This window comes from Atractosteus spatula, chromosome 6 (assembly GCF_055471065.1).
Source record: "Atractosteus spatula isolate fAtrSpa1 chromosome 6, fAtrSpa1.hap1, whole genome shotgun sequence".
NCBI lineage: Eukaryota > Metazoa > Chordata > Actinopteri > Semionotiformes > Lepisosteidae > Atractosteus > Atractosteus spatula.
Genome location: NC_142711.1, coordinates 30405585 through 30424704, shown reverse-complemented (window position 1 = coordinate 30424704; position 19120 = coordinate 30405585). Strand labels below are relative to the sequence as shown.

At 34.6% G+C, this 19120-nt stretch overlaps 1 protein-coding gene across 2 annotated transcripts in view; it reads right to left on the bottom strand.

Moving 5' to 3' along the window:
- LOC148832742 (ALS2 C-terminal-like protein) overlaps positions 1-19120 on the bottom strand; it is a 52791-nt gene that overhangs the window by 16461 nt on the left and 17210 nt on the right. The window contains exons 6-19 of one of the 2 annotated variants that reach the window (XM_088919578.1): positions 18569-18737; positions 16268-16396; positions 15053-15073; positions 14091-14216; positions 10844-10914; positions 9496-9562; positions 8745-8950; positions 7455-7520; positions 6364-6462; positions 5859-6020; positions 4579-4690; positions 3503-3580; positions 1489-1619; positions 221-436 (exon numbers count right to left, since the gene is read on the bottom strand). In XM_088919578.1, the coding sequence (XP_088775704.1) occupies positions 221-436; positions 1489-1619; positions 3503-3580; positions 4579-4690; positions 5859-6020; positions 6364-6462; positions 7455-7520; positions 8745-8950; positions 9496-9562; positions 10844-10914; positions 14091-14216; positions 15053-15073; positions 16268-16396; positions 18569-18737 (1653 nt within the window). The remainder of the gene's footprint in view (positions 1-220; positions 437-1488; positions 1620-3502; positions 3581-4578; positions 4691-5858; positions 6021-6363; positions 6463-7454; positions 7521-8744; positions 8951-9495; positions 9563-10843; positions 10915-14090; positions 14217-15052; positions 15074-16267; positions 16397-18568; positions 18738-19120) is intronic. The other variant, XM_088919579.1, reaches the window with a different exon arrangement.

Below are 19120 nucleotides of genomic sequence, written 5' to 3'. Positions count from 1 at the left end.
GATGTTGGACACCTATGAGCATAAACTGAGTCATGTCACAGTCCATCTAAAGAACGTTTTCTTACATTTATACTTTACCATTAGACGACACTTGTAAATGAAGAAACAGCACTTACTGCACATTACAACTTTATAGTAGATAAGGGTTTATTCTTGTCTGAAATCTCTTTACTTTATTGTTTAGAAATACAATTTTAATAGCTTATCCAGTGGAACCTACCTTTTGCTGGCAAGATAAGTTATGGTTGGTTCACTGCAGTTTTGAGCAGCCCGTTTATCACTAATTGCTTTTCTCAGTGACCTGCCACTTTCTGTATGGAAACCAAGGAAAGCCTCCTCTGACTCATCTGTGGAGCCAGCACGCAGGTACTCAACAAAGGGTTCAAAGATTCCTGGCCATCTCTCTTTCACTGGTAAACCATGCAGTCCCAGCTGTCTTAAATATACAAGATATTAAACTCTTCATTAATACGTAGAATTGGACATTTATAATGTAACAAACTCCTGGTCTGAGCATGAAATACCACAGTAATGTAATGCAGGAGCTCGTTTCCACAGTTAGCTTAATTTTGTTATGTTTATGGTAAACTTGGGCAGCAACAAATGGCAGGTAGCAGCTAGATTCTCATTTTAAGTGGGTAAATATAGAAAGTTACATGATGGCTATTATGATAGACTTGTTCTAGAAATTATTATTCAGCAATTATTTGTGTACATAAAGTGAGTTCACTGGTGTCTTGAGCACATAGAAAGACAGCCCACTTCTCTTTCCATTGCATATTGTAGAGTAGCAAATGGAAATTCTGCTTATATATTCCTTTTAATATTCTAAAACTTTTGATTACATCGTTCTAAAGTCATTTTTGAAAAAATCTGTTGGGCAAGCCTTCCCCTAAGGCTTATTTTCAATCATCTTGGGGTTATTACAGAGAGTCTTCTTTAAGCCTTTCAGGGAGCATAAATTATTTTCTGTAGCAGAGATAGAATGGTGCACTCTTAAAATTGGAATCAGGGTCATTGAAGGCTTGGGTATTATTTAGACTTGTATTCTAGGCCCAACGGTATGTCTAAATGTTCTTTTTTTCTGCTTGAAAATTCTGAAAAGTGTTACTGCCATGAACTGGGAATAAAACTACATGTTAGATAAAATCAGACAGCATTTCTTGAAATAATCTCACAATATAATTGTGTACTTAATATTAACAAAACAAAACAAACAACCTGAAAATGGTTTTCAGTTAAAAGATAGTTGGATAGTGGGATAAAATATCGATGAAAGTAATATATCTTGAAATAAATGTACAAGACTGAAGATTCTAAGATGAATTATAAAACTGTAAAGTAAGCAGACTTAAAGAAATTATGATGGTTTTGCATCCTATTTGTGGATCAACCAGAATGTGAATTAATTGACCAAATATATTGGAACATTAAGCATATTTTTCAAATGAAAAACATAGGAACATATGTTTATATATATTCACTTACAGCTGAGCAGCTGCCTCTGCAATGTCATCATTGCCTGCCGTATTCAGAACTCCATTTGCCTGCAGGCCATTTCCAAACCTGTTACTGAAAGTGCCTTCTATTGTGAAACCATTTGAAAATGTCAGCTTCCCCTAAAAAAACAAATGCAAATAAATTATTTTAGGCTTGTTTTCTCATTTTAGTGGTTTGTCATCTATAGTATGCTTTCTAAAAGGGATGTCAGACCAGATTGTATTTTGATGTTGAGAAGAAAAATCAATCAGTGTCAAGTAACAAAAACCACAGAGGAGTTAATGTAATCAATTTCCTCCAGTCACACATTAAAAAGCAAAATGTCTCTGATTTAAACATTTGTTCTTTCATATCATTCAATTTTAGATCAGACTTAAGGTCAGAAATATATACAGTACTGCATGCTTGAGTGGCAAGGCACAGTAGTTATTGCTGTTGTCTTACTGCTTTTGTGCAGAATATCAGTTACATATCTCACATTTTGTAATTATATTGTTAATGTTATGATGGGGGGAGGATCAGTTTGAGTTTCAGCATTTTTAGAGATTATCTCTACTCAGAAGGCTTAGTAAGGCTCTTAGGCTTGCTAAGAGGCAAGTAAGCATAAGGGAAGACACAGATGTTCAAATGGTATTACTAAGAGAAAATAGAAGAGGTGAAGAATCATCATCATCCATCAATCCTTGTTCTAATCAGACACCTTGATTCAGGTTATCTGATCATTATTATAGGATAGTTTGCTGTCTTTTTTATGTTAGATTATTCTGCTTTTCTGTACTGTGGAACTGTGTACTGTTCTCAGACTAGTGACACATTGTTAGAACCGGGAAATTGTTTCCCATTCACTGGTGAGCATCACAGATTTAAAGAGGTAGATTTAGGTTTGGGAAGTAGTAATTTTTCTTAGGATGTTCTCCCTTTAGACTGTTTAGGGTGTCTAGTTGTGCATTTAAATTATAGTAGCAAATTTCTTGATCTTTCTAGGTTTATGGGAATTAGGACTCAGGAACACACAGAATATACATACTGTCATAGTGTAGAGCTGTACCTAACAATAAAAAGAACTCACTTTTTGTGTAATGCTTTGTCACTTCCTGCCTTTATATTGAATCAAAACATTTTATACACTGCTCTTAGTTTCTCTGGCACAGCCTGGTAATGGAGTAACAACCAGGTGGCAAACATATACAGGACATGTATTTATTTATAATAAAGCACAAATTAAAAACACAGAATGGTTACTGCCTGTGATTTTTCATAATCATAATTTCCAGAGACATAAAAAGACCAACAAAAACAAACCTGCTTGATAGGCTAATAGGGAACCAGGATCCAATTAAACAAACGGAACCTGCCCAAGAATAAATCTCACTGTAAAAACAATGCTAATAAATAAATGAGATTATAATTCATTGTTTACTTAACAATGACCAAGAGAGAATCTAGCCTGTAAATTTCACAGCTAGGAAATAAGAATTTCCCAAAAATACATAAAAATAAAAAATCTCTATGAAGAGCACTGGTTTCCTCCAAAGTTCTGAATATCTGGAAAGAATCAGACTGATGATTATACTATACTATACTTTTGATGATTATGATGGTAGATCCTCTCTCTTCTATGGTCTGCTCTTAGACAAACGATTTTTATCCTCTTTTGAGGCTTACTTCCTCTTTATGTGCCATCCCCAAGAAGGCTGGCTATGTCCTCACTAGGAACGGTCCAGTCATTGTTAAATATATGTTTTCGGTTAACAATCAGTACCACTCCCAAGATAAATGTGTTGGCCATATTTACTTGCTTCAAGGACCAAGGATAGCTGCATAAACACTGAAGACAATATCCCCTGTAATGAACCTACAGAATAAGGCAATTCTGCTGGGAAGTACAAATGTTTAGCTATCCCTCAAATGTGCAACAGTATTAGTAGTAAGGGTGGAGGTATTTACCCCATGTGCTTCAAAAATTTACAAAAATAAAAAAAAATATTATACTCAGTCTGACCTTTCCTTTCAGCTGCAAATCTTCAGTAAACTCCCCTTCATAAAGAGAGTTGTCTTCTGATAGCAAAACACCTTTGCCCTTTTAAAATAACCAAACAAATTAAAAATATATTGTATCTTGGTTAACAAATTTGATTAGAATGAGTTCATATATTTATAAATATAAAATTAATAGATATTTTTTTACATTAGAACACAATTAAAAAGATAAATGAAGCACATAAAAATAATGAGATAGTGAGCTTTTTTTCATATTTTGGGGAAAACAAATTATACTTTTGTAAAAGAAATGATAACTTTTTAATGGTAAATATTTCCCTCTATATACCTACTACAAAATACAGTACAAGGGTTGCTGGTATGTGATAAGTCAAGGTTCCCCCAACGAACTTTCTTTAAGCAAATCAACAGCTGCTGGCTAATTTTATAGTATGCCCTGGAGCCTCACTTCCACAGATGGCTAATGGCTCAGCTTGGATCTGACACAGCAGCCTAGAGGCTACAGGGCTTATTATTACAAAGTATAGGTTTTAATTGAATTAACCACTTGGAACTCTACAACAAGTTTTAAAAAAACTTTTCACACAATGAAGGATCTTAAGAGAGGCATTTATAGAGCAGAACTGTGTATTGTATAGTATTGTACAAATGTCTTAGCCATCTTCAATGCAAACAGAAGTTACCCTACATGTACAGTATGTTATGAGCATACCAAAAGCCTCATCTAGTGTTTCCTATTATAACTGCCATGTCTTGATCTAGTATTAATAAAACACACATAATTTGGGTCAAAAGAAAATAAGCTTGTCATTTATCAGTCTTTCATTCATTTATAATAATAATTTAATAATAATTCCTTTCACTTTTATATAGCACTTTTCTGGACACTCCACTCAATGCGCTTTACAGGTAATGGGGACTCCCCTCCACCACCACCAGTGTGCAGCACCCACCTGGATGATAGCATGCCAGTACACTCACCACACATCATAATTTTAACAGTATTGTCCCCGACTACTTTAAGAAATGAAAACACTATGTAAACCTATAGATATTCAAAATGACATAAATACTTACTATTAGTTTGTCACAGTGAAAAGTGGCCTCATAACATAACCCAGACTGTGTGACCACAATTCCATTGCCTTCTCTGCGATCCTCTTGCCACATTCCTATGTATCTCTCCCCACTGGATCAAAATGCAAATGTAAATGTTAAGAGGTTGCACAAGCACAAAAACATTTTTATCTTGTGCAGTTATAATTTGTGCTGTTTCAGTATTTGCACCCCAGATTCGTTTTGTTTCTTAAGCAAACACATACAGTAGTGTTAAGTATTGTGTCCTACTGTAGGTGCATTGTCACTCTGTCTCCCTGCCCCTACCAGCATTCGATCCCATACAGTAACACTCTCCAAACAACAAATAACTGCTGTGCTGAAAGACCAGGTTCACTGCCACAGCCAAGTTTTACACTGTCTAAATTTCAGAGGTGCAGTAACTTCACTTCTGCTGTGTTAAGTCAAGAGAGTACATAAGTGGTGTAAAAGGACTGCTTTACGACTTTCCAGTCTTACAGTAAACTTTCAGAGGTGTGTTTGGCTAAATTAAAATATCCTGAGGCTGGCAATTTAATTGGAAGCTCTGGGAAGTGGTTGTTCCCTGCCTCTCGGCTCTTTGTGGCTTAATTCCAAAAAGGGGTTACAACACCTTCAATACCACAAACAAACTTACTATTGCTGGGAAGAAATGCCTGTCATGTATGTTTCTTGCAGCAACCAGAAATCTTCTGAAAAAATATTTCCCCACAAAAATACTAATATCCAGAGAAAACAACAACCAACTAATAGTGTTTTTTAAAAACCAAATGTTTGCACACCAAATAGTCGGCAATGTGTTCACATACTCTTGTGTAAGTCTAAGGCTATTTACAGTATATAATTGTCTTTTGGAACACCTAAAGAAGATGAATCTTAAACTATCATAAGGAATGAGCATCTGAACTAAATCATATTTCAGCTTGTTAACTTTGAAGTAACCATTTTGTAGGATGGGAAGAGTTGTTTCTGTATATGCACTAGGATATTTACATTTTCATTTGATTCCCAACTAGTATCATCCTGGCACAAAATCAAAATTAAATGCACATTTCTTTCATGTTGATTAAAGTTGGGTCAAATAAACTACAATGTCACATCTACAGTACATCTTCAGGAATCTGAGTCTTTGATTTGTGTTTCAGAAAGGCATATGAATGTAATCCTCTGATACAGATCTGTTATGGAAATGACGATAAGATTGTAAATGAGGAAGAATAATTTTTAAGTAATTAATAGTTTTTGTTCTTAAAGATAGTTACCTGTCGGTGCTTTCTAAGATTCCATATCCATGTTTTTTGTCATTCTCCCAGTGTCCTACATATCTGAAAGCACTATTGTCAGTTTTGGAACTTTCCAAAATCCCAAATCCATGGCGCAGATTGTCTTTGAAATAGCCTCTGTACACCACACTGTTGCTATACCTATAAATATATCAACATGATTTCTATTAGGCCACCAACTGAGTATAACATGCCCATAATTCAAATATTTACAGTATTTTAGTTTCCTAATAAGTAATTTAAGAATAGTATATTTTTCTACTCTGTTATTTTAATCATCACATGGTGATTATTAATTAAGGACCTGGAAATAATCAGCATCTAATAATGAGATGGAAGGACTGGTGTTTGATAGGAATGCATGCATTATAAACAACAAATCTTACATTACAGACCAATTTTGTTGCAACTAAATGAGGCGCTTCCTAAAGTAAGATTACATCAGCCAAAAATAATTCTTCAGAGAATATAAAAAACTACTTACTCACAGATTCCATATCTATGCATTTTTCCATCTCTCCAGTGACACTTGTAGCAATCATAGCCCTCTGTCCCTGTTTGAGGATCCACATAGACTCCAAACCTGGTCAAAAATATATTAAGAGTGACAAAGGTATAGACTTTGCCAGCAGCACCCCCACTTTATGGTGCTGTTACTAGTTTAAGGTTGGATCAGGTCATATTCATGAAGTTGAGGAAAGTCTGGGACTCAATGACATGAAAGTAAAATTGCAGGTAGCAGAATAATGTTATACCAGCAGGAGAAAAAATCCATACCAATTTCCAGGCATGGTGACAAACACTTCTGTGCTGTAGGAGACCATATTTTTCCTCTGAGATGTTAAAACAAAGTTGTGTTTGTGTTGTGGATATACTGTAATAAATACCTTGGCTTTCTTTCATATCATTAAAAATGTTGCCCCGAGTGCAAATCTGTCAGATAGATACATTAATCACCATCATTAGAGATTTTAGATTCATGGTGTGTTTTGAAACCATGAAAGGCATTACTTCTAAAATACAAAAATATATCTTTTCACTCATCAAAGTTAGCTACAGTACCTACAGTATATGTCACACAGATAACCTATAATACAGGGAACAACCTTTGACTTTATATAAGCAAAATACAGAATTAGAAATCTTTCAGATGTTTCCACCCTTCTCAAATATTGTTAAACATCACATTCACAATACATTCATTCATATACGTACATTTTAGTGACTGCATATTCTAGAAATTTATAATCAAAACTGAAATGTATTTCACCAAAATACAGAAATTGTTATCAAATTACCTTCCATGTAAATGTATTTTTAATTTATCGAAAAAGTCAGTTCCATTATCCATTTTATCATAGCTTTCTAGCATTTGTATATTTGACTGCAGAGATATATTGCAGCATGCCACACAGGCGCACTACAGCATACCATCTTTGACCCTGTTTGGGGTTCTCAGTTAAACACCTATTAGTTCTTATTTTTCACGAATCCACTCGTGCACAATGATTTATATACTCCAATACCTGATCTGGTATCTGAGAAGGTACATTATCAATGACCAATCTTTCTCACCCATGTTCCTGGCCATTCTGGAAGTCCCCAGTGTAGTTACGTTCATTTTCCCATTTTAATGTCCCTCTGTACATAAAAACAAAATCCACATAAAATTAAAAAAAAAAATCTCTCCTTTCTGTTTTGGGCTAAAATCTCATAAGTTATTTATATGTACCACCATATTAAATTGGGAATAATAAAAATCCATATTTTCAGCAAGCCAGCAGCTACTGTATATCACCTTGCAGCTCTCAACATTTTGGATTTTTGGATGAGACATAAAACTAAGGTCCTGACTCTCAGTGATCATTAAAGATCCCCTGGTATTTCTCGATAAGAGTAGGGAGCTGTTCTCGTATCTGGGTCAAATTTCCCCCCTCGGCCTTTACCGTGGCCTCCAAATTGTCCCCATGTGTGATGGGCTTGCACTTGCCCTGCGATAGACTGGAGCCCCGTCCAGGGTGTACCCTGCCTTGCACTCGTTGCTTGTCAGGTAGGCTTCAGCTTCCCGCGACACTGTATGGTATAAAGCGGTTTGGCAAATGACATGATATATTTTCAGCAACCACCACTAAGCATCAAGTCAAACTGCAATTAAATTATTTGATAGTTCACGTAGGTAGCTGTGTCAGCATACATAGGCTGCAAAGGAACAGGTAAAGGGGTTTATTCCATGCTGAAAAGAAAAGAAAGGAAACACAATGTTTTGGCTGTGGAGCCTTCTTCATTATTTGATAACTATTAACCTCCAATACAGTATCCAATGGCATCCCAGCTTCATTCCGTGAGTACAGAGAGCATTCTGTAATTTGAAAAGGATATAACTTTGGCAAATTGAACTGTGATTATTTTATGTGTTTTTCAAACCGCTTTATCAAGTACAGGGTCATGGGGGTCACCGGAACCTCATCCTGCAAGCAGTGGGCGCAAGGTGGGATACACCCTAGACGGGATGCCAGTTCATCGCAGGACATACACACACTCACACCAGGGCCAATTTTTTTTTCAAGAGCCAATTAACCTACCCATGTCTTGGGACTGTGGGAGAAAACCGGAGCACCTGGAGCAAACCCACACAAACACAGAAAAAAATACTCCATGGCACCCCAGGAATTTATCCCAGGGCTCCAGAACTCTTTACCACCATGCCAGTCATAATTGTTTTTTTTTTTAAAATATGCACAATTATTCTGATGTTTATTATGAATAGACTTACAAAATTAGCATATGTTGCTTTCAGAACACAACTATAAGGTATAACACCACGAATAATTACAACTGTTACTTCCAAAAAGACAGAATACATACTTTCCATGTGGTTTCCCTTGATTCCAGTAGCCTTCATAAATAGCATTTTTCAACCTGCCTTCATTTTTAAAGGTATACACTGCAAATCGATAAAGTGGGGGGCCACTTGGATTTTGATCTTGTCCTCTTTTTCCCCAAAGGGGGAAGTCCCGCCTCCTGTTCAAACATTGACGAATAGCGTGGCTTAGCTTCCACTGCCACACCACCTGAAACATTAAAAACAGAATTAAAGCTGATCAACAGCTTTCATCATGCAGTTTAAAACTTACAAAGTTTGCTGAACTAACTCTAATAACAACGCCTGGATATTTGTCTTATCTCTTATCAGCTGAGAAAAACTTTGGACAATCCCTTGTTGCCAAACTAAAAATAAATGTTGTTTTATGTTGTTCAAATATTTGAACTGCTTTTAACAGTTGAAATGTGTGATCAGACATACCTTTCCAATGGATTAGAAAGCAACAGTGTGTTTAATAGAAATGGAAAAGTATAATATAGTAATTCTGACTGAACAAAAAGCAGTTGTATAGCCAGTTTTTCAGACCCATATTGGACCCATCTTCTGTATAAACACAGTAATACAAAATGACTGAGAAAGCTAGTTTCTGTGATCAAATGGTCAATACAGTACCATTATAGTGCACTAAAGATGAATTTAGTGCTCTTGGGCTGTAAAATAAGGGCTCTACACAATATGTAGCACTGACTAGTACTGCCACCATGAAAATATCAGAAAATGAAGATTGCAGACCTCATGATGTGGTTCCTGAGTATACAATGTAAAGTTCTCTTCAGGTGTGATCACTTTGAGAATCCTCCTGGGGAATAAACCAAACATTTATCATAATGATTGAACAAAAAACAAGTCATTGCAACAACAAAATTATACAAAAGCTGCAAATCATTTTAAATCTGAATTTGGTATAATCAAGCATATGTATACCAAAAAAAAACCAAAAACTAATTCTACCATTTAATTTTTACAAAGCTCTAAACTCTTCTGATAATTTTCTTCAGTATTTTCTGTATGAAAACACAAACACAAAAAAGTTCATGCTACATAAAAACAATTTATGCACAAAAAGCATAAAGGAAATTATCTGATTTTTTCCCCCCAATAACACTCTCATTTTGGTGTAATGAATACATTGCTGGCACCAAAGAAAATGTAATTCATATTTTCTCATTCTGTTATATTGTTTCTTTCTTGTTTTAACCTTATTCAGTTTAGAATTTCATAAGTGCTTAAGAGCTTTTCAAATTTGCTAAGATGTGAACATGGTAAATATAATTAGTATTACATGAAACCTGTTTTTTAATGAATTTTTCTCCTCTTGAAAACAAATAGAAAGAAAACACTGAAATACTTTTAGCTAAATAATGAATATGCCATCCTTTTAAGTCTCTTTTCTTTAATAAGGGGAAATAATACCTTTAAATAAGATCTTCTGTAACAAGTAACATTCCATATAACTTTTAATTATATTAACACCAAAAAACAATTATGGCTGGTTTCAGAAAATGTGGCACTCTTCAACACTGAGTACGCTGTACAGCTCTACAAAATGACGTACTTGTAAGTACAACAATTTCTATTTTCTAGTTTTTATATGAAGATATGTTTTTTTGGAAGTGTTATGCTAGTTTTCTAACGTATGCATTTCCAATTCTTTTTCTTTTAGGTTTGAGATGTTTCTTTCAAAAACTCACATTGCTAAAACAGGGAAACAGAGATTAAAATAAATGCAAATGCATCCCCGTATTGCATTTTGCATTTCAGAAAAGACAACACAAAACCATACATAGCATAGTGAATTTAATAAGGATAAATTAAAATAAACGGGAATGCAAACAACATTTTTTTTTTTACTTTACATTTTTCCTTGCACTGGGCAGCATTTTGAAATTTAAAGAACAGTACATACAGATGTGCTTAATATCATTGTTCAGATAAAGTACTTTGCAAATCCATGCATTAAAATTTTATTTTCAGTTGCTAACAGAGTATGTCAGATGACTCAGTTATCTTTTTTTCCATAAAAATAAAGTGTACATATACTGTACATGTATAATGAAATTGACCTGTACAATATTCTCACCTATCTGAATTCTCTTCTGTTGTTTCCTCAGTCCAGACTGTAGTAAGATCATAGCAGTGAATGTCAGATCCCTAGAATCATGTAAATACACAAAGAAATATTAGAAATATACTTTATGAAGGAATATTACTTCAGAAAAGTATTGGCTGACCATCTAGTGTGTGAAACAGTGGGATATTATGGGATAGTATATATATAGTGTTACTATACAGTCCAAAGCAAACTGCAAGAGTTTGAAACAGACCAAATCTGTCATCCCTCAAGTCTGTTGATGGATAGCTCTGAGATGTTTCTCTTTTAAAGCTGACTTATAGATGGTCACAGCCATCAAGGAGTATGAAGAATGCGATCATGAGAAGCAATAGAAAACCAGTGGATGACAGATTTACAGAACAACAGAAGGAGATAGGAAATACATAAACGTAAGACCAAAGGCAAGTAGAGAATAAACAAAGCAGTGTTTTAACTTTAGATACATGGATACTGCTTATTTACCCTTTACAATGTTTTTTTTTATTTTAGTCTCCATAGAAAAGGTCAATTTTCCTAAAAATAATTTCCATGCATAAGCTTTATATTACTAATTACATCTTGCAACATGATTAACTGTAGACAGCTACATTTAGAACTATAATATAAACAGTTTTACCATGTAGGCTAATTGTATCATCTCAGAAGTTTAGTATGACCTTGTTAGTACTGTGGTGGGAAAATTAATTTGCTGCTGTAAGTAGGTGGCAGTCAGAATTTCCAATGAAATACCCCATTTTAGGGACAATGGAACCTTTTTGTGAGAATAGCTGTCTGTATAGTCTTTATATGTCTATAAATGTATGATAGATTACATTTAAATAAGGTAATAGCAATTGTCTTGACAAAATGATCGACAGAGAAATTTAAAAACATTTAATCAAAAATGGAAGTAAGGAAAATCCATACAACATCTACAAATAAGAAATAAAAATAAAACATCAAAGGAACATATAATTAAGTGCTTATATATACAATACATCTAGGAGTTTTAAAAAACAAAATTCAACTCATGCATTTTATGTTATTCACAGTCTCTCTCAGCCTGGCAGTTTCTTTTGGCTAAAGTTCTTTCGTCATTAAAGTTCTGTGTGGTTGGTTGCCTGATTAGTTCTCCATTACATTGCCAGGATCCAGGAGAGCAGGTGCACAATGTATCGTAACAACTTTTAAGTCGTGTCATTATGGAAGGTGATTGACAATGTCACATCTCCTGGTCAGTTACGGTGACAAACTCACAGCATATTTTTCAGTGGTGGGACTTTCTAACCCTGTCAGTGGATTTCTGACAGGTAACATGCAACTGGTGTGCAAGCCTAGACATAGAGTATATTGTTAATTTTTAACATGTATTGTAGGAGGTGTAAAGGTGTAAAGAATGGTGGCCTGGCTTAGGTGTTGGAATCACAGGAAATCCTATTTGTCAGACTCCTATCTCAGAAACGTTCCTAGGGGGGTGCTTTAAGCATTGACACCAGTTTCTGGATTCAATTTCAAGGCAAGGGAAAGAGTATTATTCTGATCTTACTCAAAAATTAATTTTAAGCATAGCCTTAGCCTAAGATGTTTGATGTAAGATGCAATGCTACCCATGTCTATTAGAGAGTGAAAGTGACAAGTGCATTAATTGATAATCATCCACATGACCTCAATGAGTTAAATGACCTAAGTTGACAAATAGTCTTCTGGAGAAATAGGATAGAAGAGGGAAAGTGTAGCAATATACAGTATATCAAAAAGAGTATTGAAACACAGGACAATAACCTGGATTAGTGTCACGATCGCTAACCCCTCCTCTTAAGGGAGCTCCAGCCCTTCCTCGTTCCCTCCCATTGCCTGCACCTGTTCCCTATTCCCGTTCCCCCTTAAAAGCCAGATGCGGACTTCACTCGTGGTTCCTCATTGATTTCCACATCATGAGAGCCCGGGGTCTTGCCGCGTCTGGCTCCGTTATGCTTTTAACTTTCTGTTCCTAGTTCCTGGTTCCCCTCGCCGGTTCTGACCCGGTTCGTGTTTTAACTCTCTGGATGGATCCCCTGGTCTTGGACTCTACCCTTTGTCTCGGATTACTCTTCTGGAATTCCTACATGGATTGTTCGCCTGGACTCACTTCCCCTGGACACCTGCACTGTATGGACACGCCCCCCGTCTCCAGACCCTTTTCCTGCATGACTATTTTTCCCCTTGTGTCTTCACTATTCTGGATCGTGTCGTCCGCATAGGGCCCGGAAAGAACTGCTCGTGACAATTAGTCTACTGTTTTAGAATTTATATGGGTCAGAACAGTAGAAAAAAATGGTTTAGTGTTAGGAGTATGCTGCAAACCACCAAATTCAGATATGAATTATAATTCAAATTGTATAATGGAAATTAAGAATGTATGTGTAAAGGAAGAATTGGCTTTCTTGCAGACTTCAGCTGTCCTCATATAAAGTTGGAAAAGTCAATAGGAATGTCAGCATCAGAAAATGAACGTCATAACCCTGATGACATAGAAACAAAAAACATCAGGTAACAAACTTAAGCAATGGATAATGTCTTATTTTAGAAAATTCTATTATATATAGAAAAACTCATATTTGTCATAATAATTTAATTTCAGGAAGCATTCTCATATTTATTCACACCATGTATTTCCTCTAGGCAGAATTGCTCCAGCACCTTTATTTTTGGTTTCTATTTGTGAAGTGACTACTTGGTCTTAAATCATAAATTTTCATTTGGACTGGACTGAGGTCTTGAGAGTGAGACGGACAGTTGAAAATATTTATTCTATGAGCAAGTTCTTGATTCGGTAGTGTTCTTTGGATCATTTTCATGCTGGGCTGTACATTTTTGGCCAAGCCTAAACTTCTTGGCAGAGGGAAGCAGGTGTCTGGCTAAGATATCCTTGTACATGTTGGGAGTTTGTGAATTCCTCTATCTTAACAAGTGCTCCAGGACCTGTAGATGGCAAACAACCCACTACTTGCTGGAGGCACCTTTGATAACAGCATGAATCTTCTTGGATGCCTGCCTATCAACTTTGTGCACTTCATCAAAGACAAGACTTCTGATATATGATCGCAAAATAATGACATTCGTTGTTTACAGTTTATAACCCATCATGCTTCCCTGGCTTCACAGAAAATGAATTGTGCCAGAAATGACATGACAGCTGCTATGAAGAAAAATGGAACCAAAGCTCATAGGTGTAAATGGTGTTTCAACAGCTGACCTGAAGAATTACCAACACATCATCAAAGAGCAGTATTCTGTCATGGCTGAAACGTCCAGCTGAATGGGATATTGCCATGTTCTTGCTGTCTTCTCTTAGCCTGCGTTCAGGGGTACACAAAATATCCTGACAAAAGAAAACAGACAGAAGACAGAGAAATCTCAATTTTGAAAACATAAAAAAAAAGTTTTGGCCTGATGAACTTGTGTATCTTTCTTAAATTATCACATATATCACAGCTAAATATTACAATATATAATCATTTGACTATGTAAGTCCTTTCCCTGACAGCTTTATAGTTTTTCATTTAGTTTTTTTTAATCTTTTGAAGCTTTTAAATTGCAACTAATTTCTTTTTGTAAAATCTTCTTGAAAGTATAATTGTATTAAACTATGTTGATTATGAAGATAGGCCAGAAACCTGTCCCATTAACTCTTTCGGAAAAATTTTTTAATTTACCTCATTTGCCTAGTTTACCTAAAGACTTTCTAGAGCAGAATTTGTTCTCAGCGTTCACAATGTAATGGTTACATTACAGGTTACAAGTCTAGCAATCATAGAAATATTCTAACATTTTAAATGGATTTTAGTTGTATATAGAAAAGGTGGGACACGATTTATACTGGAGTAAAAAGTTCAAAAACCAATTTAGAATTAAAAAATATTCACAATGTTTTAGTGTTTCATAGTGTTTCTAAATGTTTTAGTGTTAATGTTTCAGTCTAGATACTATACCAAAGGTTGGGATACTTGTGAGATCCCATGGTACAAACATAAAGAAGGGTGATAATCAAGGTTTGCTGTTTGATATTCAAAATCAGGCTCTCTTTGTTTAGCCTACAAGACTTTCGACATGTTGATTGGCTAAGTAATATCCCACTTCTGCTGCAGTCAAATTGCTGGTATTCACCACCACAAAATGTTTATACTTCAATGGTGGATAAAATTAGTTTCCTCATACCTGTAAATTGTGTTGGTATCCCTTGAGATGAAAATCCAATTTGACACAGGACAAAGCAGTGAAAGTACAGACATTTAATAACAGTGGAGACAAGGTATATCAATCACATCTAAATATACATACAATTGAGCTGTTTTAGTACTAAATTAAAAGAAAATGTTTACTACTTTCACATTTGAAACTATTAACTGATTATCTTCTCATTTAATTTGCTTTAGAAAATAATTTCAAAGAATGAATTAGGAATTGTATTCTATTGCTCACATTTTAAATGTCAAACACAAGCTGATTGTTATCATTACTCAGTCATGAATTGTTTCAAAATACATCAACATAAACATTTTCTTTAAAAAGAAAAAAATAGTAATAGTCAATTTTAGTTAAATACATCCAGCCATTCTCTAATGTCTTTCTCTAATCTCCAATAGGATTGCAGAGCTGGAGCCTATCCCAGCAATCAGTGGGTGGAAGGCAGTATACACTCTGGATGGGGTGCCAATCCATGGCAGGGCACACACAGACACACACACTCACTACTTAGGGATAATTTTCCAAGAAACCAATTAACCAACAAGCATGTCTTTGAACTGTGGGAGGAAACCCAGACAAACATGGGGAGAAAATACAAATAAACATTGCACCCTAGAAACTGAATCTAGCCACTCTGCTTTCCACCACTTTAAGTTAAGTAAATTAAATAAATAATAATCAGGGAAAGTGCAAGAATGCAGTATCCTAGCTACAGACCAAAGCATAATTTGGTTTAGCAGACATGTAGCAGAGTTTTCATTATTTCGAGCAACAGTTTCACCTTATTTCAAATAATCCTTTTTTGGCCATGATAAGTAAAGTAACACTACATACAAGAAGCAGAATAAATTTTCTTGAATCTGTTGTAGCTGCAAAACTGATTTGATTCTAATTTTTTCTATTACAAAGATATGAGATACATATTGAAATATAATAAGCACATCATAACGGACATTATAGTTTATGCAGGGAAAGGTTCAGTTATGAATATAGGTTCATGTTGCATGCTAATATACAGAAACTGACAATGTCAAAAAATGTCACAATTGCCTTATATTTATCTGTTATGATGACTGATTATCAGTGCAGCCCAAAATGTTATTAATCCTTTAGTCACTTTAAATTTAAAAAGTGAAACAAAATTGCTTTGACATGCAGATATTTATGATACGTAAAAGCTCTTACTGATAATTTCTGCCCCAGAGATTTCCACAGGACCTTTGTAAGGGAAGCATCATCCAGAAGTTGACTGATGTGACTTTGTAGGTCGATATACCCCTTAAGAGCTTCATTCAATTCCTGAACACCTGTAGGCTAAAATCACACTGACTGTTATACTGTAACTGAGGAACAAGAAAAACATTTAAAGAACTCAGACAAAAAGTCTCTTATCACATTAAATATTGAAAAACCACTCAGTGGAAAGTTCCAAGTGGTTAATTTCTCCTCTTTTAAAATGTCTAAAATATTGTCACATGTACTTAAAAATAGTTCAAAACCTCATATTTTAATTCACTGTTATCTGCAATATACATTCCATATGTGGTTTACGGCTATTGTTAGCTGTTTTGACAAATTCTTTCTTCAGTTATACAGCAAATTGAAACTAGCACTATTATGCTTAATTGTTTATTATTAACATATAATTACATTTCTAAATGTAATGTAGAAATCCAAGTAATGCTTCATTATATAATCTAAGCAGTAAATATTAATGTTGGTATTAGATTTAGTTAATGTGCCATTATTTATAATATTTATATGAATCTTTTTCTTCTAAAATAGTTATCATTTGTAATTCTTTTTTTCAGATTGGCACTGAAGTAAAATTGTTAAAAATCAGACAACTTGGTTAAAAATAGTTTTTGTTTTGAAAAGCATAACATGCTGCTATTATACTGTTATATACTGTACATCTCCTTGCAAAAATATTCAAACCCTATCTTGGTTATCACCTATCTTGGTTTTATTGCTTTAAAGCTCATATTTATGAGACTTATGAGAAGCAGAAATTCATATTTGACTATATTCAAAGCAAAAAAAAGAAGTAAATAGATAATTAATGTGCAATTAATAATGAAAGAAAGTGAAAAAATCGTGCTTGCATAATTCAACTTTTTCCTGTTGCAAACTTAAATTAATTTACTGTGGGTACACAATATTACCCTGTGGAGAGGCACAATTAGTTGGGTGGCTTCTCTCTGTACGTAATAATTAAGGATCTCATGAATACAGGATCAAAATGTACAGTATGTCTCTATAAGGTCCCTTATTCAGGCAGTGCATTTCCAGCAATGATTCATCCATAAAGATAAATTTGCTATTAAAATAATTCAGAGATAAAGTTGCAGAAATGCACAGATCTACAGTGAAGTACAATAGGGCATAAAAAATTGTATGGCAGAGTGGAAAAAGGGAAGCCATTACTAAAAACACATGGAGTTTATAGCAAAACATTTAGTTAATACTGCAAATATACGGCAAAATTGGTTTTGTGGTCTGACAAGACAAAGTTGGAACTATTTAATCTAAATGCAAAGTCTTATGTCAAGTGCAAACAACACAATGCATGGCCCAGTAACCCTTATCCCTACTGTCAAGCATATTGTGGGTGTCATCAAAATGGACTGAGAAGATTTTCTAGACTGACAGGAAAATAGGTGGTCATATAGACAAATCTTAAAAGAAAACCAGTTTCAGTCTGCTAAAGACCTTAAACTGGAGCACAAAATAACCCTCCAGCAGGAGAATGACTACAAGAGAATGCAGAAGAATGCAGTACAAGGCCAAAGCTATCCTGGAGTGGTTTAAGAATAATAAAGTGAATGTCCCTGAGGGAACCAGTGAAACTCCTAACTGGTAAAACCTTTTGAGAATCTGTGGAAAGACTTTAAAAACTGCTGTCCATAAGGAATCATCAAGCAACTGGAGAGAGTGTGGGCAAATCTGCTAAGAATAACTATTGAAAATTTCATCAAACTGACAGGTGAAGTTGATAAAGACATACTCTTATGGAATCATTATATTTCATTTTTTTCTTTAGTTTTAGCTGACATTTACTATAACTTATCTTACTCTTAGAAGACTTCAATTTGTGCATTCAGGTTTTGAATATAATATTAACTTTAAAAACTGGGTATGTATCCTGTCACAATACGGGACACTATTGGAAGGGTTTGAATATTTTTTCAAGGAACTTTATAGAAGAGAAATATGAATGCTGTTCAGGTCCTGCTAAAATTTGCTCTTTTAATCAAATAATTCAAGAAATTTAATCAAATAATTCAAGAACTTTAATCAAATAATTCATTGATTAAACTTCCTTCCCTTTAATTTAGAGTAGATCATTTCTTTTAAGAGATGACTGCACTGTTTAAATCTGTTAAGTGTTAAGTATCTGTTAAGTTCGTTTGTAACCTTAATTATTATGAAAGTTACCTAATGTACAGTATATAGTGTAAACAGGTTCATTCAGTTCATGTGTACCTTTTCAGTTGACTGGCAGAGACGTTTAAGGATAAGGATGTACTGCGTGACCTGGTCTCTGATGCGCTCATGAAGGACTCTGTAGAGGCTTACCGACACTGAGCTTTCAGGTTTTTCGGAACTGAAGAAAAACCTGCTGAGGTTTATTTTATTCTTTTTCCAGTAATTGCTGCAGATTAAAGATTCAAATTCTCAGTGCAAATAATAATGAACAGAATCAAGACAAATGTATCTGGAAAAAATCATAAAACAATAGAAATCAAAGGAACATATACTGTTTAGTCCAGGTACAAATAATAAAAATCTCAAATAATGGTATCTGTGATCTGAAAAGACACTAATGCTACAATGTCCCTTTGAATTTTATCAGACATTAATAAACATTTTCCATTGCTTCATTAGTTAAAGTAAGTAAAAAGCATAAACATTAAGCTTTTAGAAAGCTGGTCAGTCATGCCAGGCTGTAAGATAATTATAACTGTAAACAACACAATCAGAAGCAAAATGGCTTTTGTAAAATGTACTGTAGAGAAGAAATGTACAGAAAAAATG